Below are 25,221 nucleotides of genomic sequence, written 5' to 3'. Positions count from 1 at the left end.
GGTCCTCAATCCTAGCACCCTCTTAGGCCAGAACATTGACAGTTTCCAAGGAAAGGGGGAGAGTCTGTACATCTGTTCCCCTTTTTTGCCTTGGCGTGCGGGCTCTCCTCCTTTCCCGCTTGCCTTGGAAACGGTCAATGCTCTAGCCTAATACCAAGAAATAGGCATAGGGAGGCACTAGGATTGTCACCCAAGAAGAAAGGGGATGGTAGCTTGAAAAAGTTTGGAGACCACTGTGTTAACCCCATAAAAACCCATCAACGGGATGGGTGATAGTCTTTCCACTAGGTGTATCGCCTCAAAAGGCTGTACCATTACCCAGCTAACAATGGAACTGGCAGCTACCCAGTCATTCCATCTCTTTTAAAATGGGAGCAATGGTGTATATGGGACAATCTCTCATTCTGTCTTCTCTCCTCTCTTCATTCTGCAAACTTTGAATCTGCATCCCTGGCAGGCCCTGTTCACAGGATCCCAGGCAAAAAGACTGACTAGACAAATAAATGCTCACTTGGCACACAATTCCTTTCTGGGAAGGCTGAGAGACAGTAATGCTCTTGGGAGGGTGTGTATGTGAATAGATAGGGATCTTTTCAGGTAAGAGAAGACCATCTTTGGTGCTGAAGCTATTTCCACACTCCTCATCTGAGGCTCCCTCCAAAACCTTGAGGAAAGAGGGCTCTGCTTCTGTTTCCTTCACTGCATATAGTTTACTTTGTTTGAACTGAGGTGGACATCCTGTGGCCCTCCAAATGTTGATGGTGTACACCTGGCATCAGCCCCTTGGAAGGCATAACTGATCAGTAAGGGGTGCTGGGAGTTGTATTCCACCATCACTTGGAGGATTGTAAGATTTCTACTCCTGAGTGAAAGCTAAATCTTTTGGGTAATTCAAGCTCAAAAGGATTTTGTTTTTTAAACAAATAAAGAAGGAACCCATTAGAAGATTAGTTGGCTTCAACTTAAGGCAACCCTATGAATGAGAGACTTCTAAGACATCTGACTATGAACATGCTCAAACAGGCTTTAAAAGCTCAATGTGAGAACCTCAGTTTAGTTATTTTGTCTTCCAGAACCATTTGTCTTTTTGGTGATCCATGGGTGACTGTATAAATGTGTGCACATGTAAAACACCTCCATTTTTATATTCTGCAGGTTTGCATAGGTCCAAGATGGGCTCCAAACGTAGGGAGAGAGAAGAACCTACACTGAATTCCTCCTCCATGGACGAAATTACAGAAAAGATTACATCGGAACAGGTTAACCTTCACTCTGTCCTTCTTTGTGATGGAGCCATCTTTTACAGTCCTGGATGTGATGGATAGTCAGAGATCATCCTCTGACCTTCAGTGGCCAGTTGACCAATTTCTCCTGCCATCTTGTCCTTACTTCCCCTTCCAGTCAATCAGGGCGAGGGAGGTGGGACTGGACTTCCTGCCAGTGGTGGCCCTTCACAGTGTCCTTCAGGAGAACTTGTTCTATTCTATCATGAGCATCAAACCCAAGGCTTTTAGGCAGAGTTGGTCCACCATTTTGTTGGAAGGAAACACCTGATTCTGGCACCTGGTTTTACACTATCAGGAAAGGCAGCAATTCCTAATTGTTTAATTTGTTGCTTTCGTTATTTTAATTTTTTAATTTTTGTCAAGAATGTATAGTGGATCCTGTGTTCTCTGCTAAAGAACTTGTCCATAGTAGCTGGAAATTTTAAAAAATCTGCAGATTGGGTGAGGCTGACCTAGATGTGCGCCAGATAGTAATGCAGATCAGAAAGTCCAAAATGACAAACCTATGAATCAGAGACCTCCAAGACGCCCTGTTATGAACAGGCTCAATAAAGTCTTCACTCACATGACTTCTAGTTCATTATGGACCCAGACTGCAGCCTTTCATTTCCCTCATGGCCTTTTCTTCAAGACCCAGGCACTTAAGGAAAAGAAATGGGGAATACTCAAACATGTCCCACTCTATTTGTATTCTAAAGTGACAAAATAATATTTGGGATGCACCATGTGTTTTCTTCCAGGTTTGGTTAGTCGTTCTCTGGATGAGGGCTTTTTTCTGTTTCAGGTGACCTTTGGGGATGTCGCCGTGTACTTCACAGAGGAAGAATGGCAACTGTTAGATCAAAACCAGAAATCTTTGTACAACAAGGTTATGATGGAAAACTATGAGCATGTGTCTTCTTTAGGTAAGGAGCTTGAACTCATTGCTCTTCCTACAGAGATTGAAGGCCCTTTCATATTACATTGTCATAATACTATGATTCCACTTTAATTGTCATAGCAACATCTTCTGAAATCTTTGGATTTGTAGTTTAGCGAGGCACTAGAACTTTCTAGTTGAGTATAAATACCTCTCCCTAAACTACCAATCCTAGGATTCTGCAGGAAGGAAACATGGCAGTTAATGCTTTCTACCCCAAAATACCCCCCAAAACATCTCAAAGCAATTTTACTAGGTTAGAATCATAGAGTTGGAAAAGACCACAAGGGCCATTCAGTCCAACCTCCTGCCATGCAGGAACTCTCAGTCAAAGGATACCTGACAGATGGCCATCTAGCCTCTGCTTAAAGACCTCCAAGGAAGGAGACTCCACTACACTCCGAGGGAGTTTGTTCCACTGTCGAACAGCTCTTACTGTCAGGACATTCTTCCTTTCCTGGAGCTTGCATCCATTGTTCCGGGTCCTGTTCTCTGGACCAGCAGAAAAAAAGCTTGCTCCCTCAATATGACATCCCTTCAGATATTTAAACAGGGCTATCATATCACCTCTTAACCCTCTCTTCTCCATGCTAAACATCCCCAGCTCCCTAAGTCATTCCTCACAGAACATGGTTTTCAGACCCTTCACCATTTTAGTTATCCTCCTTTGGACATGCTCCAGTTTCTCAACATTCTTTTTGAATTGTGGTGCCCCAACTGGACACAGTTCCAGGTGGGGCCTGACCAAAACAATATACATTGGCAATATTACTTCCCTTGATTCTAGACACTATACTCTATTGATGTACCTTACATTTCTCCGTGTTTAATTTAATTCGGTAGCTTTGGCCCACCTTTCTAGTCTATTCAGGTCATTTTGAGTTTTGTTCCTATCCTCTGTGGTATTAGCTACTCATCTTAATTTGGTGTCATCTGCAAATTTGATAGGTATGCCCCCAATTCTGTCATCCAGGTCATTGATAAAGATGTTGAATAGCACTAGTCCCAGGACAGAACCCTGTGTCACTCTACTGGTCACTTCTCTCCAGGATGAAAAGTCTTTCTTTCAGCCCTTCTAACCTCCTCTTGGGGAAAAAGGCCTCCCCACCCCTAAAATGGCTCAGAAAAGGGCAAAACATCCTCCCTATTCCCTAACAGGTATTGGTGGATATTTAGAAGCAAAACAATTTCCAGGTAGTACAATGGGGGATGCCCTCTGAGAAACTCTTGGGATGTATTTCGGCCTACTAATCGCTCACAGTTGCCCATCTCTGTCTGAGAAGCTCTCTCGGGCCTTACTGTCACTGAAAGTGGGGTCTCAATCCCTCTTTGGAGGTTTTAAACAGAGTGACTGGATGCTTTGATTCTTTCTTTTCCTTTTTGAGCTGGATTAGCTCGATTGTTGATTTCAGAGGTCTTTCCTCTCTGAATGCTGAGATTCACTCTTCTTCTCCCTGTCCTTTTTTATAGGTGTTCTTGTGTTTCCTCAGAGAGCCCACACAAGAGAGAAACCATACAAATGCCATAAGTGTGGGAAATGTTTTGCTTACAAGTCAGTCCTTGTGAATCATCAAAGAGTCCACACAGAAGAAAAACGACACAAATGCCAGCAGTGTGGAAAATGTTTTGGTTGGAAGTCCTATCTTGTGAACCATCAGAGAATCCACACAGGACAGAAATCATATAAATGCCATGTCTGTGGAAAATGCTTTGCTCAGAACTCACAACTGTTGAAGCATCAGAGTATCCATATGGGAGAAAAACCTTACAAATGCCATCACTGTGGGAAATGCTTTGGCCAGAGGTCTGATCTTGTGGTTCATGAAAGAGTCCACACAGGAGAAAAACCATATCAGTGCCAGCAGTGTGGGAAATGTTTTGCTCAGAAGTCAGTTCTTGTGGCTCATGAAAGAATCCACACGGGGGAGAAACTATACAAATGTCAACAGTGTGGGAAATATTTTGCTCAGGTTTCAACCCTTTTCAGGCATCAGAGAGTTCACACAGGAGATAAGCCATACAAATGCCAGCAATGTGAGAAATATTTTGCTCAGAAATCAGATCTTGTAATCCATCAGAGAGTTCACACTGGAGAGAGACCATATAAATGCCAGCACTGTGGGAAATGTTTTACTCAGAAGTCAGTCCTTGTGACTCATCAGAGAGTCCATACAGGAGAAACACCATACAAATGCCAACAGTGTGGGAGATACTTTGCTTGGAAGTCACACCTCATCAAACATCAGAGAGTTCACACAGGAGAGAAGCCTTACAAATGCCTAGAGTGTCAAAAATGTTTTGCTGACAAGTCAGTCCTTGTGGCTCATAAGAGAATCCACACAGGAGAAAAACCATACAAATGCCAGCAGTGTGGAAAAGGGTTTGCTGACAAATCAAACCTTGTGACTCATCAGAGAGTGCACACAGGAGAGAAACCTTTTAAATGTCAGCAGTGTGGGAAATGTTTTGTTCGCAAATCAGTCTTTGTGACTCATCAGAGAGTACACACAGGAGTGGAACCTTTCAAACACCTGCAATGTGGAAAATGTTTGGCTTGGAATCCACACCTTTTGAAGCATCAGAGAATCGACACAGGAGAGAAACTTCAGAAATGCCAGCAGTGTGGGAAATGTTTTTCTGTCAAATCAGACCTTTTGAAGCATCAGAGAGTCCATACAGGAGAAAAACCATACAAATGCCAGCAGTGTGGAAAATGTTTTACTCAGAACTCCCACCTTCACAGACACCACAGAGTCCACACAGGAGAGAAACAGTACAAATGCCAGCAGTGTGGAAAATGTTTTGATGACAAGTCAGTCCTTTTGGCTGACCAGAAACTCCACACAGGAGAGAAACCATTCAAATGCCAGCAGTGTGGAAAATGTTTTGCTGGTAAGTCACTCCTTGTGGTGCATCAGAGAGTCCACACAGGGGAGAAACCATACAGATGTCCGCAGTGTGGAAAATGTTTTGCTGACAAATCAAACCTTGTGACTCATCAGAGAGCCCACACAGGAGAGAAGCCTTTCAAATGTCAGCAGTGTGGAAAATCTTTTGTTTGGAATTCACACCTTTTGAGGCATCAAATAGTCCACACAGGAGAGAAGCCATACACATGTCTGCAGTGTGAAAAATGTTTTAGTCGGAAGTCACATCTTGTGATACACCAGAGAGTCCATACAGGAGAGAAATCATACAAATGTGAGCAGTGTGGAAAATGTTTTGCTCGCAAGTCTCACCTTCACAGACACCAGGAAGTCCATACAGAAGAGAAACCATAAAAATCCCAGCAGTGTGGGAAATGGTTTGCTCAAGATTCAACCTTGTTGAGGCAATAGAATATCCATACTGGAGGGAAAATGAAAGTGTGAAATACTTTTGTGTGAAGGGACATTACGTCTATATTCTGTTTTATAAAACTGTTATAAGCCCTTTGATACTATTTTTGCTTCAAAATGTGTGATGTTTAAAGTTGTACTTAAATGTTTATATCATAAACCTTTGAAGTATTTGGAGCATTCTGTTTTCTTTCCTGCTCATCCAAAGTCTGTGAAATGTCGTTAGTTATGGAAAATCAGTATTATAAGCATTAATGAGCTAGTCGTCAAATTCAGCTAGTTGTGACCATGAAGGTAAATTGTATGGTCATATAATTCTGGGGGGAGGGGGGCAGTGTACGTAAGGCTCAAAAGGCATTTCTTCCCTTTTCTGGCCCCATATGGACCCACAGTGTCCACTGAGTCAAATGATAAGTGCTGACATTTTTCTGTCCTCTGGACCTAAACATGGAATAAAAAGCATCCTGGTTTTTTATGTTTCCCCCCCCCCCTTTAAAATGTGCTTTTCCTGCTCTTTTTTACTTTTGGTCAGTGCCCCAGTTTAGTCTCTCTTTAAGCCCTCGACCTGTAGTATATATGGATAACCACCTGGCCTTGCTAGCATGGGCAGATGCATATCATCACAGTAATCTGCCTCAGTAAGGCTTTACAGTCAGCCCTTCATATGAACAGATTCTTTATCCACAGATTCAACTAACCCCGGCTTAAAATCATAAGAGTTGGAAGAGACCGCAAGGGCCATCCAGCCCAACCCCATTCTGCCATGCAGGGAATCTAAATCAAAGCATCCCCAACTGATGGCCATCTAGCCTCTGTTTAAAGATCTCTAAGGAAGGAGACTCCACTACACTCCGAGGGAGTTTGTTCCACTGTCAAAGAGCCCTTACTGTCAGGAAGTTCCTCCTAATGTTGAAGTGGAATCTCTTTTCTTGGAGCTTGCATCCATTGCTCCGGGTCCTAGTCTCTGGAGCAGCAGAAAACAAACTTGCTCCCTCCTCAGTATGACGTCCCTTCAAATAGTTAAACAGGGCTATCATATCACCTCTTAATCTTCTTTTCTCCAGGCTAAACATACCCAACTCCCTAAGGCGTTCCTCTTAAGCGTGGTTTCCAGACCTTTCACCATTTTAGTTGCCCTCCTTTGGACACGCTCCAGTTTCTCAATGTCCTTTTTGAATTGTGGTGCCCAGAACTGGACACAATATTCCAGGTGGGGCCTGACCAGAGCAGAATAGACTGGCACTATTACTTCCCTTGATCTAGACATTATACTTCTATTGATGCAGCCTAAAATCGCATTGGCCTTGTTAGCTGCCGCATCGCACTGTTGACTCATGTTCAACTTATGGTCTACTTGGACTCCTAGATCCCTTTCACGCGTAGTTTCATTCAGCCAGGTGTCACCCATCCTATATCTGTGCTTGAAAATCTTCCAAATATATATATACATTCCAGAAAAATCAACAAGCACTAGTTCACCCCATGTATTACTTATATGTTTTATTATTATATTCCAATCCTCCATATCCACAGATTTTTTATCCACTAATTCAAGCATCCATGGTTTGAAAATAATTTTAGAATATATAAATTCCAAGAAGCAAACCTTGATTTAGCCATTTTATATATACATAAGGGACACTGTATTTAATGGGACTTGAGCATTATCCTTGGAGGGGTCTTGGAACCAAACCCCAGTGAGTATCAAGGGCTCACACTACTAGTGTCATCATTTATTTGTATAGCCCCATCAGTGCATTGTGCTTTAAAAGTAAAATAAATAAAAGAACAACAAGCCCAGCCAGAAGCATTAATGACATGCGCACACAAGGAAGAGAAGTGACAAAAAAACCTGTGTCATTGTTAAAAGCAAATTATCTCTTAGAGCAGGGGTAGGCAACTTGCGGCCTGTGGCCCGGATGCGGCCCGGCAAGGCCTTGGGACCGGCCCCAGCCCAGTCCTGTTGCCGATTGCTGCCTTTGGCCTCTCACGCGCAGGGGCAAGGGGGGCAATTGTCTATAGATGCCTCAGAAACATGCATTTATATTAATGTTTTTTTAAAAATCAGCAAATTTTTTTGCGTGCCCTCCACTTTTTTTAAAAAAAGTGTCCACCATTTGAAAATGTTGTCCTACATTTGTCCCGGTTTATTTATTTATTTAAATTTTTTTTAAAATTATTTAATTATTTATTTTTTTGCTTCAGCCCCCCAGTTGTCTGAGGAACAGCAACCCGGCCCCCGGCTCAAAAAGGTTGCCTACCCCTATCTTAGAGCCTGTATCACTCCTCTGCTAGAAAGATGCTATAACAGATCCTTAAGCAGTCTGTGAGTATTTCGAAAAGAACAGCAATAGCAAGTACCGTATTTCCCGGCATACAAGACTACTTTCTGACCCTCTAAAAAGGGGTCAAAAGTTGGGGGGGCGTCTTGTAAGAGCACTTACCTGGTTGTCCTGCCAGCTTCCAAAGGCCTCCGGAGCCCTTTGGAAGCCGGCGTTTGTGGGCATCAGGCCCCCTAAACTTGGCCTATAGTAGGCCAGGACACTGCCTGCATGCAAGGGAGGCTTTGAAGGCCTCAGCAAAGGCCTGGGGTAAATAAAAATAAAAAAAGAGAGAGAAAGAGGGAGAGGGAGATAGAGAGAGATAGAGAGAGGGGGGAGAGAGAGAGAGGGAGATAGAGAGGGAGAGAGATAGAGAGAGAGAAATAGAGAGAGAGATGGGGAGGGAGAGAGAGCGAGAGAGAGATATAGATAGATAGGTAGATAGATAGGTAGATAGATATAAACAGATAGATAGACAGATAGATGCCGAGAGAGAGAGAAATAGAGAGAGAGAGAGACAGGGAGGGAGAGAGAGAGAGAAGGAGATAGACAGAGAGAGAGAGAGAGAGAGATGAGAGAGAGAGAGAGAAATAGAGATAGAGAGATGAGAAAGAGAGGGGGAGATAGAGAGGGAAAGAGAGAGAGATAGAGAGAGATAAATAGATGATATATATATATATAGAGAGAGAGAGAGAGATAGGGAGAGAGAGAAATAGATAGATAGATAGATAGATAGATAGATAGATAGATAGATAGATAGATGAGATATATATATATATATAGAGAGAGAGAGAGATAGGGAGGGAGGGAGAGAGAGAGGAAGAGAGAGAGGGAGCGAGATAGAGATGGATGGATAGATAGATAGATGGATGGATGAGAAAGAGAGAGATAAGCAAGCAGGCAAGCAAGCAAGCAAGCCAAGATTAGAGAACGAGTTGGGGTAAATGCAGTGATGTTTTTTAAATTTTTATTTGATGTGCATTGGAAGAGGGTTGGTCTTATACGGCAAGTATATCCCAAACTCTATATTTTAACTGGAAAAGTTGGGGGTCGTCTTATACACCGGAAAATACGGTATATTTCTATACCGCTTATCAGTGCATTTAAGCACTCCCTAAGCGGTTTACAAAGTGTAAGCTAATTGCCCCCAACAATCTGGGTACTGTATTCATTTTAGTGACTTCCAAAGGATACAAGCCTGAATCCAGCTTGAACCCTTTCTCTGGTATTGAACTCGCAACCTTATGGTTTTGAGTGAGTGGCTACAGTACTGTACAGGCATTTAACCACTGTGCCACCATGTTGCATTCTTTACGATCTGCAAATGTATCTGCACCTACAGAGAGGAATCAGTCTTCTATACATTAAAAAAATAAATGGACCCAAATCTAGCATTTAAAAAGATAATGCTGAAAAGCTGCAGGGTAACATGGTAGGGGTCTACTGTAGACTCTCCCCCAGCCAGACTGAAGGTTTGGATGATGCCTTCCTACAACAAATGACCACTTTTTCATACACACACACAAAGGGATAAGTGCAGTAATGGGAGACTTCAGACAACTTGATTTTTTCTGGAAATCACATTCCTCGCTAGAAATTCAGTTTCATTTTACAAAAAGTGAAGACAGCAACAAGGGGTTCAGCTAGCTTTGATTTGATCCTAACTAGCAAAGATAGACTAATCAACGGGGTGGAAATAGTGGTATCCTTTGGTGGGATTGACCATGTCTTCTTGGGATTTGTCATGCAGAGGAAAGGGGAAGCCAAACACAGACAGGCCCTATGGACTTCAAGAAAGCTGATTTTTTAAAATCCACAGTTCATTACTACATCTCTCCTTTTCAGGGAAACACTGGGTGAGATCCCAGTCAGAAATCTTCCTCTTTGGAATTGTCTCACCTAAGACATCCCCAAAGATCAATATCTCACCTAAGACATTGTGGGAATGTCTTAGGTGAGATATTGAAGGCAGGGTTGCAGACAATTTCAAAGAGGAAGAAAAGTGGGAAACGTTTAAAGAAACTAGTGTTAGCACACCCTATACCTGCTCTGGCTGTATATGGGATTTTCATAATGATTCTCTAGCATGATGATCAAGATGACCAGAGACACATTTTGGGATCAAGATGACCCAAGAAAAATAAAATTGCACCAGTGTTGGGCTCCTGCTGACCAAGGACGTGCCAGGCTTAGGCTGAACACAGGAGAAGCACTGATGGGTTATGCTAAATATGCCACATTCCTTCTACCTGCCTTTGCATTTCTTCTTGAAGAGGAAACAAAAGAAGACAATTGCTGAAACAGCCAGATACTATTCCCTGGGCTTTTCCCTTCCATGCTCCTCCATTTCCCTGCCTGCCCAGCCATAAAAACAAGATAGTCTCCTGGTCCCACTGATGCATTGACACTTTAGTGTAAAACCCATTTAACTTTTGGGATTTTTTTCATCCATGGAAACCATCAAAGCTTTTCCTGCACCTTGTGGGAAACACAGCATGTGCCTTGGAAGCAGGGAAAAGGTATCATAGAATCAGAGTTGGAAGAGACCACAAGGGCCATCCAGTCCAACCCCCTGCCATGCAGGAACTTACAGTCAAAACATATGTGGCAGATGGCTATCCAGATAAGATAATTTCAAATAAGAAAAACTCAAACTGCACAGAGGATGCCATTCATATAAATAACACCAAGACTAACAAATATGGGAAAACATAATGCATGCACATTTGAAGATAATGCTCTCATATATAATTTCCTAGAAATGCAACTGGGACCCACAGAAGCTACAAGAAGTACATTCTGTTATTGTTAGGAGACCTTCAGCAAACACTGCCTCCATGTTTTAAATAGAAAAGCATTCAAGGAGGCATGAGTGATTTTAATCTTATCAGTTGACCATTGATTATGGGTATTGCCATTCCTGTATTCAGCAACTGTGGTGGCATGAGGATTGCATTTCTTGGAAAAAATTGCATTTGGGGGACAACAGCTTCCAGAATCCCTCAAACGGCATGTTTGGAGAATTCTGGGAGTTGCAGTAAAAATAACTTAGTATTTCGAAGTTCTGTCTGTTGACATGAGGCAACGTGATTTTTGCCAAGAAACAATTTTCTTGTCCATGTTAACTCTGAGGAAATAATGTCTTCACTATGTGTTCAAAACAAATTGGTTGTACTTTGGAATTGTCTTAATATTTTGACTTGTGACTAGAACACTGAAACTCATAGAATCAGAGTTGGAAGAGACCTCAAGGGCCATCCAGTCCAACCCCATTCTGCCATGCAGGAAGATACAATCAAAGCATTTCTGACAGATGGCCATCCAGCCTCTGCTTAAACACCTCCAAGGAAGGAGACTCCACTACACTCCGAGGAAGGAGTGTGTTCCACTGTTGAACAGCCCTTACTGTCAGGAAGTTCCTCCTAATGTTGAGGTGGAATCTTTTCCTGCAGCTTGTATCCATTCTTCTGGGTCCTATTCTCTGGAGCAGCAGAAAACAAGCTTGCTCCCTCCTCAATATACACCCTTCAAATATTTAAACAGGGTTATCATATATAAATAATAATAATAATAATAATAATATAGGTTTTATTTATATACCGCCCAATCACTGGGAATTCGAGTGGTTTACAATAGAGGGAATACAGACAGTTCCCTGCAACACCCCCCCCCCAGGCTTACAAAAGACACGACACAAAAGGAGAAGGGAATGGTGAGGGGGGGAGGGAATCAGGTCCAGCATTCTTCTCTCCCTCTGAGGCCTGGACCAAGGCAGATATCATCTCTTAACCTTCTCTTCTTCAGACTAAACATCCCCAGCTCCCTGAGTCTTTCCTCATGGGCATGGTTTCCCTACCCTTCACCATTTTAGTCGCCCTCCTCTGGACACGCTCCACTTTTTCAATGTCCTTTTTGAATTGTGGTGCCCAGAATTGGACACAATATTCCAGGTGGGGCCTGACCAGAGCAGAATACAGTGACACTATTACTTCTCTTGATCTAGACACTATACTTTTATTGATGCAGTCTAAAATTGCATTGGCCTTGTTAGCTGCCGCATCACACTGTTGACTCATGTTCAACTTGTGGTCTACTTGGACTCCCAGATCCCTTTCACATGTAGTTTCATTCAGCCAGGTGTCCCCCATCCTATATCTGTGCATTTCATTTTTCTGCCCTAAGTGCAGTACCTTACATTTCTCTGTATTGAATTTCATTTTGTTAGCTTTGGTCCAGCTTTCTAGTCTATTCAGGTCATTTTGAATTTTGATCCTGTCCTCTGGGGTATTAGGTACTCCTCCTAATTTGGTGTCATCTGCAAATTTGATAAGTATACCCCAATTCTGTCATCCAAGTCATTGATAAAGAGTAAATGACAATGCAAGCAAACCCAAGAAGGATGCCACAACTGGCAAGAAAAGTGGGAAGCTCAAATTGTACAAGTTTCCTGTGAGCCATGAATAAAGTTCAGTCTACAGCTAACCTCCAGGGCAACCTTGGCCCAGGTTTCTATCTCTGCCTCACTCTATTTCACAGAATTGTTGTAAGGCAGATCCATATGGATACATATATTATTATTATTATTATTATTATTATTATTATTATTATTAATTAACCTTTATTTATGAAGCGCTGTAAATTTACACAGCGCTGTACATACAATCTTTTTAATTAGACGGTTCCCTGCCCTTGGGCTTACAATCTAAAAAGACATGACACAAAAGGAGGAGTGGTGGAGGGAAAGAATAAGAGGTCCATGCACATATATGCACATCTCAAGAGCCATGGCTGTTTCTCAACCTTCCCTGGAAGGGTGCTGGTTGCCAGGATGGTCTTGTGTAGCTAATCAAAGATTTTTTGCCAAGGATCCTCTTTGAGATCCCTGCCACTTGGCTTGACAGCAGTACGTGTGAAAGAAATAGACCAGAAGTTGAACATGAGTCAATAGTGTTATGCGGCAGCTAAAAAAGCCAATGCGATTTTAGGCTGCATGAACAGAAGGGAAGTAATAGTGCCAATCTATTCTCCCTTGGTCAGGCCTTACCTGGAATACGGTGTCCAGTTCAGGGCATCACAATTCAAAATGGATGTTGAGAGACTGGAGCAGGTCCAAAGGAGGGTGACTAAAATGGTGAAGGGTCTGGAAACCATGCCTTATGAAGATAGACTTAGGGAGCTGGGGATGTTTAGCCTGGAAATGAGACAGTTAAAAAATGGTCTGATAGCCCTGTTTAAGTATTTGAAGGAGCCACATAGAGGATGGAGCAAGCTTGTTTTCTGCCACCCCAGAGAACAGGACCTGGAACAATGTATGCAAGCCACAGGAAAAGATATTCCACCTCAACATTAGGAGGAACATCCTGACAGTAAGAACTGTTCGACAGTGGAACACATTCCCTTGGAGAGTGATGGAGTCTCCTTCTTTGGAGGTCTTTAAACAGAGGCTGGATGGCCATTTCTGTGTGTGTGTTGGGGGGGTGTATTTTGACTGTGTGTTTCTGCATGGCAGGGGTTGGACTGGATGGCTATTGAGGCCTCCTCCATCTCTATGATTCTATGATTTCAGGGAAGAGGGTAAAGTTGCTGGGGGGGGAGGGCTTGTGTGTGTGTGATTATCATGGCAGAAAGACATACTGTGTGTTTTTTTTCAGGGTGAGGAGAAGCAGAAAACACACACACTTCCCATTGGGTGCCATGGCTTTTAGAAGGTTTGGAGTGTCCATTTCAAAAAGAACACACTTTGCTAAGCTTTACTAGAGGCAGAAACCTTTTCCTCCTCCTCCTTCTTTTTCTACTCCTGAGGCTTTTAAATTACATTGCCTGCCATTCAAGGCTATTTGGGCTTCCTGGCATCCTATAACAGTCCCCCTATGAGCCCCCCCAGCCAAATACCTCCACCCACCAAGGATGTTATTTTACTAAGATGCCTGCATTTAGTTGTTTCTGCCCTTACTTAGGATGGTATGGAGAGGGCATCTCATGCAGGCTGGCTCCTCCTCTTCTGGCCATGAGGCAATTGGGCCAGGAAATTTAAACTCCATTTGCATATCAACAAGGATTCCTCTTTTGCAATCCAATATGTCTACATTCCTGTGAGGCCACAGGCCTCTTTGTAGGCAGAGAACAATGGATTCCTCAAGAAGTCTCCCTGTTTTTGCATCAGGAACGTTTTGGTAGGTGTGAAGGTAAAACATGCCAATCCAGTCAAAATGCAAAACAAACAAACAACAAACAAAAAAAACCCAAACCCCAAACCAAACCAACCTGCAGGTATCTTACTAACATCAGTATGTAATATCTTGCCTGATGAAGATGCCTGTGGAGCTTCAAAAGCTTGCAACAAGTATATTGTGGTCAATTTGGTTGGTCAATAAAGGTATCACTGTTTGGTGGATTTTTGTTTGATTTTACTAAATGGCCAACACAGCTTACCTTGCATGTTTTCTAGATTGTGAGATACCACATTATAGCTGCAACTGGGGAACCCTGATGAGGGAGCAGTGGACTGGGACCTTCCTCCTAATGTTGATCTGGAATCTCTTTTCCTGTAGTTTGCTTCCATTGTTCCATGTTATAGTCTCTGGAGCAGCAGAAAACAAGCGTGCTCCCTCATCAATATGACATCCCTTCAAATACTTAGGGCTGTCATATCACCTCCTAACCTTCTCTTCTCCAGGCTAAACATCCCCAGCTCCCTGAGTCGTTCCTCATAGGGCAAGGTTTCCAGACCTTTCACCATTTTAGTCGCCTTCCTTTGGACACACTCCGGTTTTTCAACATCCTTCTTGAATTGTGGTGCCCAGAACTGGACACAATATTCCAGGTGAGGCCTGACCAAGTCAGAATAGAGTGACACTATTTATTTCCCTCGATCTAGGTACTATACCTCTGTTGATACAGCCTAGAATCATATTGGCCTTTTTAGCTGCCACATCACACTACTGACTCATGTTTAACTTGTGGTCTACTAGGACTCCAAGATGCCTTTCATATGTACTGCTGTCAATCCAGGTGTCTCCCCTCCCCCCTAAATTGTTGCGGTTGATCCCTCTCCCAGCCAGGCTCTCAAAGTGGGGGCTCTCTTCCTCCCCCCCCCCCCCCTGCCCCACGTTGGACTTGTGGGGGGGGGGGGGGGGGTCTTCTTTCCCAAAGAGGGCGGCAGGAACCGGGAAACCCCCCCCCCCAATCTGGGAGACAGGCTAGCCTCCTCCCCTCAAAAAAGCCCCACTGAAGATGCCCACTGCCCTCTATGTGTCCCCTCCCTTAGAGTCCTAGAGTTGGAAGAGACTCCAAGAGGCCACCCAGTTCAGCCCCCTTCTGCCATGCATCCCTGAGAGATGGCCATCCAGACTCTGTTTCTAGGCCTCCAGAGAAGGAGCCTCCACTACTACTCTCCATTGAGGGAGTGTGTCCCTTGCCACCTCCTCCTCTTTGGCCTCTTCCAGCCCCTGGGCCTCCTTCCCTCCCTCCCTCCCTCCCTCCCCTCCACGTGACCTTCCCGAACACTTCCTGCCTCTCTAGGAATCTGAGCCTCCGCTCTATGACCCTTGGAGGACTGGGAGGGACTCCTCTCCTGGCCTCTTTCTCTGTTCTCTCGGGGAAAGGCGGCTCCGGAGGCGGAGGTATGGTGGAGGGGGGTTGGGGGGAGGAAGGGGCAGCCTGACTGAGGGAAGGAGGCAGAGGGGGCTCCTTTTGGGGGGAGCAGTATGTCTTTGTGGGGGACACCTGGGGAGGGGTCCTGGTTGCTGCTGCTCCCTTTGGGAAGAGAGACCCCAGATTCTCCTTCCCCCACCAAATGGTTTTGGACTTCATCTCCCAGAAGCCTCAGCCGTGTCGGCCAATAGTCTGGGATTCTGGGAGCTGAAGTCCAAAATCCCTTAAAGAGCACACTTTGGGGGCCACTGCTTCTATCACATTCAACCCCTACTTACTTTCTTATATCCCTTTGCTAATTCCTTCCTTCCTCTCTAATGAAATCTTGTCCTATGCTTTCTTATTCCCTAACTCCTTATTCCTAAAATGGTGAAAGGTCTGGAAACCTTGCCCTGTGCAACGATCCCCAAACTGTGCCCTTGAAGAGATTTTGGACTTCAGATCCCAGAATCCCAGGCTATTGGCTAATAAGGCTGAGGCTTCTGGGAGATGAAGTCCAAAATCTCTTCAAGGGCACCGTTTGGGGACCCCTGGTCTGTAGTATGCCAAGCCAGTTGGAGCATTTGGACCTTTTCGTTTCTCTACACACCTTTAAAGAAGGTAAAAGGGGAGGCAGTGGCTCAAGGGGCTCAGACCCCGACTCTTGATTGCGAGGGAGGGTTTGTTCTTCATTCACCAAGGAGGCTAGGAAACTCTGTTGAAGATGCTGGATCTCGACTCACGGCTGGTGAGAAAAGTGGAACTTAAATCAGCCATGGCTACATGGTTTCATTGACCTCAATGGGTCTACTGAATCCAGAGCCCCTCCCTTTCTCCTCCCCAGACTCACTTAGGCCTGTTACAGACTGCCAAAATAAAGCTGCTTCGGGTCTCTTTGGATGTATGCTATTTAAATGATGCATGGGTCCTAAGAGTCCGGAGGTCACGCCAAAGCCAAACTCCATTCCTAAGCACCGGAGTGCAGCTTTGGTGCAGCTTCCGGATTCTTAGGATGCATGCATCATTTAAACAGCATACCTCCAAAGAGACCCGAAGCAGCTTTATTTTGGCAGTCTGTAACAGGCCACAGAAAGGAAGGATCTCCCATCATGAAGGAGCTCTGCAGGGAGAAGGGAGACCAGAGGGACCCCCAAAGCAAGACACTATATATATATATATATGTGTGTGTGTGTGTGTGTGTGTGTGTGTGTATATATATATATATATATATATGGGATGCAGTGGCTTAGTGGTTAAGATACCAATTCTGATTACTGGAAGATCAGAAGGTTGGCAATTTGAGGCCCAGGTTCTGCCAACCTAGAAGTTCAAAAGCATGCAAATACAAGTAGATAAATATATACCACTTCGGTGGGAAGGTAACAGCTATCTGTGCAGTCATACTGGGCACATGACCAGAGAGTAGTCTCTGAGAACGCTGGCTCTTCAGCGGAACGGAGATGAGCATTGCCCCCCACGGTTGGACCCGACTTGATAGGCCTTGTCAAGGGGTAATACCTTTAACTTTATACACCTTAAAAGCAGATCCAAGCCTTTTCTAAAATTTTCTGACGGTCACCTTGTTTTAGGAGGACTAGCTAATACTTCAGAGGACAGGATAAAAATTCAAAACGACCTCAATAGATTAGAAAGCTGGGCCAAAGCTAATAAAATGGATTCCAACACGGAGAAATGTAAGGTACCACATCTAGGTAGAAAAAATGAAATGCACAGCTATAGGTTGGGGAACACCTGGCTGAAAGAAACTACATGTGAAAGGGATCTGGGAGTTCTAGTTCTCAACATCCTTTTTGAATTGTGACGCCCAATGAACGTTGGGTACTTACTGTGACACGTTCATTTCCAGCAGATAATAATAATAATAATTTTATTTATATACCGCCCTTCCTATGATCAGGGTGGTGTACAACAGATCCAAACAAATACAATACATCAACAATACAAATACAGCAAGACCATTAAAATCAATATTAAAACCCCTTCAACCAGCTACTACTGGTGTCAGAGGGGGGGGGGGGAAGACTAGCTGGAGCCTGTGTCAGGGAATGCTAGTCGGAACAGGAAGGTTTTTAATTCCTTCCTGAACTGGGCCAGGGAGGTGGCCGAGCAGAGCTCTATGGGCAGCGTGTTCCAGAGGGTCGGGGCGATGATGGTATACAACCTCCTTGTTGTGGAGGCTAGTCTAGCCCCTGGGACCCTCAGTAGTTGCTGCCCAGATGTTCCAGGTGGGGCCTGACCAAAGCAGAATAGAGTGCACTATTACTTCTCTTGATCTAGACACTATACTTTTATTGATGCAGCCTAAAATTGCATTGTTCTTTTTAACTGCCACATCACATTGTTGACTCATGTTCAACTTGTGGTCTCCTTGGACTCCTAGATCCCTTTCACACGTATAAGTCTCCTTAAGCCAGGTGTCCCCCATCCTATATCTATGTATTTCATTTTTCCACCCTAAATGCAGTACCTTACATTTCCCTGTGTTGAAATTCATTTTGTTAGCTTTGGTCCAGCTTTCTAATCTATTCAGGTCTTCTTGAATTTTGATCCTATGCTCTGGAGTATTAGCTACTCCTCCTAATTAGGTGTTGTAATGACTGGGCCACCAGTCATTTGAGAACTTCTCTCAGACAACAAAGAGTTAAGCTGGGGGGAGGTACATGCTAATGAGATTTACATCATAGCTAACCTAAGGCTCAACTGGCCAATCAGTTGAGCAGGACCTGGAGTTTCAAGAACCTTCCAACAGAGGTTTTTAAAAAGCCTCTGAGCCCAAGTGGTTTTGTGAGTCAAGAGGAGCTAGGCAATGGGGACCAGCTCCTCGCATCCAAAACCCATCAAGGACTCTCTGAGTGAGTAGTTCAGGAATGTGTTAGCTAGAGCATTTAGGGCGGCTTTTGTTATGTGTATCTTTTGGCTAGCCTGAAATGAACATCTTGTAGCTATGTATTCTGTGCATGGCAGGGGGTTAGACTGGATGGCCCTAGCGGTCTGTTCCAACTCTGTGATTCTATGCAAGGCAAGGAGGCCTTGCATGGATGATACCTTATTTCTCTATTCTGTCTAGTTAGAATAAACACTTTCTTTAAAAGTATCTGCTCTCTCTATATTCCGATACATGTGCCGTAACTCAGTTGTTGTTTGCGTAGGTTAGCAAGGGAAGGAAACTATAAGTCCTTAGCAAGTCCCAGTTTGTGCTAAGAGGAATTCATTATAGATTCACTGGGTGGTGGCAGTGTGACTAGAGGATCTCAAGGGGTATCACTCAGCTCTGCATGGAATGGGAAGAGAGACCCAGGAGACTAGGGAAAATTAAAGGATCTGCTGGGGCTATTATCACAGGTGTCATCTGCAAATTTGTTAAAAGACTACATACAAAGCAACATAGGACACCATTGAAAATTCATTGCAATGTGTAAATGCCTGAAGGAATAAAAATACTTGTACTTGCCGATGGAAGGACAGTAAGAAGGAGCCCCCCTGGTCTCCCAAAGTCAGGGAATAGCCACCAAAAGGCCTTATCTCCCAGAGTTCCTGCTGTATGAACCTGAGAAAGCGGTGGGGGCAGAGAAGGAGACCTCTCCTGAAGATCTTGGAGGTCTAGTGGACCCATACTGAGGTACATGAGGAGGGATTATTGGTGATTACAGAAGTTTTTGGTTTCTCCCCTTTCAGCTCCTGCTCTACTTTGAGGAGGTAGCTGTGTAATTTCCCCTAAAGAAGTGGGGTCTCCTGGACCTAGGGTTGCCATTTCACGGTGGTGGGCGGGACTTTCCCGCCCCCTGGGGGGGCGTGCTCGGTCCCGTCCTGCCCCCGCCCCGGGTGGCTGCCCAACTCTGAGCTCCCAGGGCTGCTTCCTGCCTTCTATAGAGTGCTGCCGCTGTGAAACATGCCTGGAGCAGCAGCAGCAGGACGACTGAAACCAGCAGGGGCGGGGTCTGCTGCACTGCCCTGCCTCTATTGGCCAGCCCTCTGCTTCCTTATTTGGGCATGCTCCAAATGTTAGGGATGATGGGAGTTGCAGCTCTTCTCCTGGCTTTCACTCTCACCACCCTGGTCAGCGGAAGAACAACCAGTTTGACCAGTAGCTCTGAGAATTGGCTGAAGATGTCTTCCAATCTTCTCTGCAGTCTGCTGGTTCTTGTTCAGCTCTCAAGACACCAGTCAACACAGTAGTCTTCTTGAAAAAGATCTACTTTTATTCTAATATATACACTATGCACAAAACAATTCACTACTCACAAAACTCACACTACTATACTCCTCAATACCCACGCTACTATACTCCTCTATACCCACAAAAAGTATTGCCATACATTATTGCTTATATAGACATTTGTCTCTCTATTCATTATACAGTTGCCACCTCCTGGGCGTGTACATACATTATGATTGACATACCATACTTGGCTCAATCTAGACCTCACATTGCATCATACATTACTGTCCACTCAATGACTCTCAGGTGATATCAATTTGCATCTTTTCACTTTGTCATTGCCTCATATGTCCTTGGCTTTCAGGACCTTCTAATTACATTACTTACAACACCTGTGTGACAATTCAATAACTTTTGCTGTGTCATGTTACTTTCAAATACATTCATATACATATTATATTTCTTGTGACTATATATCCCATGTAGCTTTTTCCTGACACCAAATTCCAAGCAGAGAGGGCTGTGCAAGCAAGTTGCTTTTTGTTCTTCCCCTCTTTCTCTTTCTCTTTCCCCTCCTTCTCTTCTTCTTGTTATTCAGTTTTTTTCCTCTCCTCCTCTTCCCCTCCTCTTCCTCCTCTCCTTTTTCTTCCTTTCTTCCCCCTCCTCATCTTTTTCTCTTTCTTCCTCTCTCTAAGCCCCCCTTCTCTTCTTCTCAGGGGTCCAGGGCTTCTCAAGGCTTTGCCCCCATTAGAATAGAAAAAAGGCTTTGGATCTGTCCCATAAATCCCTCCTAAGTTGAGACATACCTGGGAAAAAGAGGGGGTGAGGGGGTTGGGGGGGGGTGTTTGGCCAGAAAGAGAAGTGCATTTCAGCCTTCTGTCTAGGAATAATGCCAAAATGTCCTCCATTTTGAGCATGCCTAAGAAACATGCATTTACATTAACATTTTTAAAAAATTATCAATTTTTTCATGTGTCCTCCATTTTTTTAAAAATGTGTCCTACATTTGAAAATGTTGCCCTACATTTGTCCCAGTTTGGAGGTCCTGCCTTATGGCAACCCTACCTGGACCCAGGCTAGAGGGCTCCATACAAGGAAGCTAGCCTCTTTGGGTAAAGCCCTTTTGCCTTTCTTGGAGAGATGCTGAAGGAACAAATTAATGTTCATGGAATCTCTTTTTCAACTGTTGGGATGCAGGTGTAGAAATGAGATGCCAGGCCATGGCCCCTGTACCACCCTGAACCAGACCTGAGCTTGTCGACATATTAAACTTTAATTTACCCAGTTTGAAGCCTGTAGAATTATAATGGATGCAGGTGCCCCATTTCAGACATAATCCCAGGAAATAGTCAGGATTTCCTGTTCAATTTAAGGTGCCAGATATCCCTGTTTCCACTTAAATTACTCCTTGGCTGCACATGTTCAAGTTTTCATCTGTGAAATGTTGCATGGCATGGACTTTTATCCTGTGAGTAGGCAGGAAATGTTTCCCTCCTCTTAGCTTTGGGGTTGTGGGACTTGGAATGCCTAAATATTGGCTAAAAATGCCCAAATGTGTTTAGAGTGAAGAGGAATGTGTCCATTTTTTCCTAGAAAGATTTGCCCCTGGGTCCTAGTCTCTGGAGCAGCAGAAAACAAGCTTGCTCCCTCCTCAATATGACATCCCTTCAAGTATTTAAACAGGACTATCATATCACCTCTTAACCTTCTCTTCTCCAGACTAAACACTCCCAGCTCCCTAAGTCATTCTTCATAGGACATGGTTTCCAGACCCTTCACCATTTTAGTTGCCCTCCTTTGGATACACTTCAGATTCTCAACATCCTTTTTAAATTGTGGTGCCCAGAACTGGACACAATATTCCAGGTGGGGCCTGACCAGAGCAGAATAATAATAAATAATAATAGTTTATTTATATCCCGCTTTTCCAGTTTGATCAAAGCAGCGTACAAGTTTAAGTAAAAATACATCAAGGTAAAAACAATTCAAACAGTATCTAAAAACTGTCACAATAACAATAAAAACAGCAGGTTCAGCTGAGTGGGGGAATCCATAAACATCACAAGGTCGTCAAATCGAGGGGGTGAAACATGAAGGAACATCTCATGGGGGAAAGGCTTGAGAAAAGAAGAAGGTCTTAAGGTTCTTCTTAAAGGTCTCTAAAGATGTGGTAGAGCGGAGCTCATCTGGAAGATTATTCCATAATCTTGGGGCCGAGATAGAAAAGGCCCGTTGCGAGGTCCTTGCATAACATGCAGTTGGGACCTCTAGCAGATTCTTCCCTGCTGACCTGAGTGAGCGGGGCGGATTATATGGGGAGAGGCGGTCCTCCAAGTACCCTGGGCCCAAGCCATTTAGGGCTTTATAGCTTATAACCAACACCTTGTATTTGCGCCCGGAAGCGCATAGGCAGCCAATGAAGATCTTTCAGGATTGGTGTAATATGATCTGATCTGGAACACCCAGTGATCAGAATAGAGTGGGACTATTAGTACGTCCCTTGATTTAGACACTATATTTCTAGGCAGCAAGAGAAAGGAAATAAGGGGCACGAAGGAGAAAGAGGATGGTAAAAGAGGTAAGACACACAAATATGCTTCTTTAATGGGGAGGAGAAGCCAAAAAATAAATAAATCCCACTTTGGTGCCTGCAGGGATGAAATGCCTGATGAAAGGAGTTAGCTCCTGCCATATCCATGAATCTGAGTATTCTAGTGTCTCTTTGCTTCTATTTCAATGGTTTGTCTGTTTCCTCAACTCTGGAAATAGAAGCAAATAGATCTGGAAGGAAAGCAAAACGTGAAAGTGGAAAACCATTTGTTTGTGAGTTTTGCATTTAACATTCCCAAAAACAGGAGTCAGAAGACCTTAATGAAACCAAGTCTGTCAAAAGCGTGAAAACATTCCCATCGATCATCTCTTCCTCATAAGGATGAGCACTGACTCCATTTCCCAACAGTACTCAGACCTTTTTGTTTGTTTATTGTTTATTTATTTTACTCATTTATCTATCACCTTTCAACAGCACCAGTCCCCCTGAGGTGATATATGATGTGGAGAAGCTGAAAAACTGTAGGGATCCACAAAATGGCCTCAGTTCCCCTCCTTAGTTTCCCTCAAAGGCAGTTCAGTAGCACCAAAGACCAAATTCATTCCTCCTTAGGTGGAGTTAAAAGAATACCGCAAATACCCAATTTCACGGCAAGATCTCAAAGAGGTGAAGCAAGAAGGCTGTGCACACAGTTCTTTTTCTCTTGTGAAGTCATGAATCCTGCATACAGATACAAAAAAATCAGAGAACTGCTCAAGTTGTTTGTTTTGTAGGGGAACATTTTAGGAAGAGATATAATTAGAGTACTGTGATTTTCTCACTTTTAGCTCCTGGTCTCCTTTGAAGAGGTGGCTGTGTACACCACTGAAGAAGAGTGGCAAGTCCTGGATTAGTGCCAGAGGGCTCTTCACAAAGAAGCCAGAATGGAAATTGATGGGAACATTGCCTCTTCAAGTAAGGAACCCTTTATCTTAATGCACTTAAGAGGGAAATTGGCCAGAATGCAATAGGTGTTCTTGGCTGAGAAAAATGGAGTGAATGCCAGGGATAAAGCAGTGATTGGTCTTGATCCTTATTGAGATCCTGTTTTTTTTGTGTTAAACTCCTAATGGGATCTTCTTCTTTCTCAAGCAGGTAATGAGCAGGAGAATCTTGTGGAGCCCCCTGTGTTATCATGGGAAACAACCAAGACTGTTGAGGACAAAAAGAAGTTTGCAATTCAAAGGGGACTGAAAAGAGAAAAAGGAAACCAATCAGAGAGTGGGCAAAATAACCCCTCTGCTTCTGTAGGGGAGGATATTTGTGAACTCATGACCCCACAGGAAAATCATGAAGAGAAAAGAAAGGTGAAATGTCCTGTCTGTGGAAAAGCATTCCAGTATAAATCTCAGTTAAACTTGCATTACAGAATGCATACGGGGGAGAAACCATATAAATGTAAGGAATGTGGAAAGGGCTTCAGTGATAATAGATCATGTACTAAGCATCAAAGAACTCACACAGGAGAGAAGCCACATGAATGCAAGGAATGTGGCAGGAGCTTCAGTCAAAAGAAGAATTTACAGAGACATCAAAGAACCCACACGGGGGAGAAACCCTATAAATGCATGGAATGTGGAAGGAGCTTCAGTCAGAGTGGGCATCTGCATACACATCAAAGAATCCACACGGGGGAGAAACCACATGAATGCAAGGAGTGTGGAAAGTGCTTCAGTGATTATGGCGCATGTATTAAGCATCAGAGAACTCACACAGGGGAGAAGCCACATGAGTGCATGGAATGTGGGAAGCGCTTCTCTTGTCGCAGGAGTCTACATTCACATAAAAGAACTCACACAGGGGAGAAGCCATATACATGCATAGAATGTGAAAGGAGCTTCAGTCGGAGTGCACATTTACATGCCCATCAAAGAACGCACTCAGGGGAGAAACCATATAAATGTGTGGAATGTGGAAAGAGCTTCTCTTATAGCCACAGTTTACGTTTACATGAAAGAACTCACACAGGGGAGAAACCATACAAATGCATGGAATGTGGAAAGTGCTTCAGTGATCATGGAACATACACTAAACATCAAAGAACTCACACAGGGTTGAAGCCATATAAATGCATGGAATGTGGAAAGAGCTTCAGTGAGAGTGGTAATCTACGTACACATCAAAGAACCCACACAGGGGAGAAGCCATATAAATGCAAGGAATGTGGAAAGAGCTTTAGTGTTAGTGGACATCTGCTTTCACATGAAAAAACACACACGGGGGAGAAACCATATAAATGCATCAAATGTGGAAAGAGCTTCAGGCAAAGCGCAAAACTACATTCACATAAAAAAAAATCACACAGTGGAGAAACCATATAGTTGGCCCTCAATATTTACAGGTTTATCTTCCATAGATCTGATTATTTTCAAGTTTGCCATCAGTAGAATCATAGAATAGAATCATATAGTTGGAAGAGACAATAAGAGTCCATCCGGTCCAACCTCCTGCCATGCAAGACTACACACTCAAAGCAGTCCAGACAAATGGCCATCCAGCCTAAAGGAGACACCACCACATTCCAAGACAGCATATTCCACCATCAAACAGCTCTTGCCATCAAGACTTTCTTCTTAATGTTCAGGTGGAATCTCTTTTCCTGTAGTTAAATATTTGAAGACCATTGCTCCATGTTCTTGCCTCTGGAGCAGCAGAAAACAAGTTTGCTCCATCCTCAATATGGCATCTCTTCAAATATTTAAACATAGCTATCATGTCACTTCTTAACCTTTTCCCCAGGCTAAAAATACCCAGCTCCCTAAGTCTCTCTTCATAGGACATTGTTTCCAGACCCTTCACCATTTTGGTCACCTTCCTCTGGACACACTACAGAAGGATACATTACATCCACAGCATTCCCTTCATCTACTAAGCTTGTGATTCTGTCAAAAAAGAGAAGATTAGTCTGGCATGACTTGTTTTTAAGAAATCTGTGTTGACTTTAGTGATCATGGC

At 43.7% G+C, this 25,221-nt stretch overlaps 1 protein-coding gene across 1 annotated transcript; it reads left to right on the top strand.

The window, feature by feature from the left end:
* Positions 1-24,856, top strand: LOC121923055 (zinc finger protein 420-like). The gene is made up of 5 exons (XM_042453179.1): positions 1-1,259; positions 2,071-2,191; positions 3,676-5,437; positions 13,493-13,501; positions 23,636-24,856. The coding sequence occupies exons 1-5, from the start codon at positions 1,098-1,100 to the stop codon at positions 24,585-24,587; spliced, it is 3,006 nt and encodes a 1,001-aa protein (XP_042309113.1). The 5' UTR covers positions 1-1,097; the 3' UTR covers positions 24,588-24,856.
* The last annotated feature ends 365 nt before the right edge of the window (positions 24,857-25,221 follow it).

Source organism: Sceloporus undulatus, chromosome 2 (assembly GCF_019175285.1).
Source record: "Sceloporus undulatus isolate JIND9_A2432 ecotype Alabama chromosome 2, SceUnd_v1.1, whole genome shotgun sequence".
Classification (NCBI taxonomy): Eukaryota; Metazoa; Chordata; class Lepidosauria; order Squamata; family Phrynosomatidae; genus Sceloporus; species Sceloporus undulatus.
Note: the sequence above shows the minus strand (reverse complement) of the source record. Positions and strands in the feature narration are given on the sequence as shown.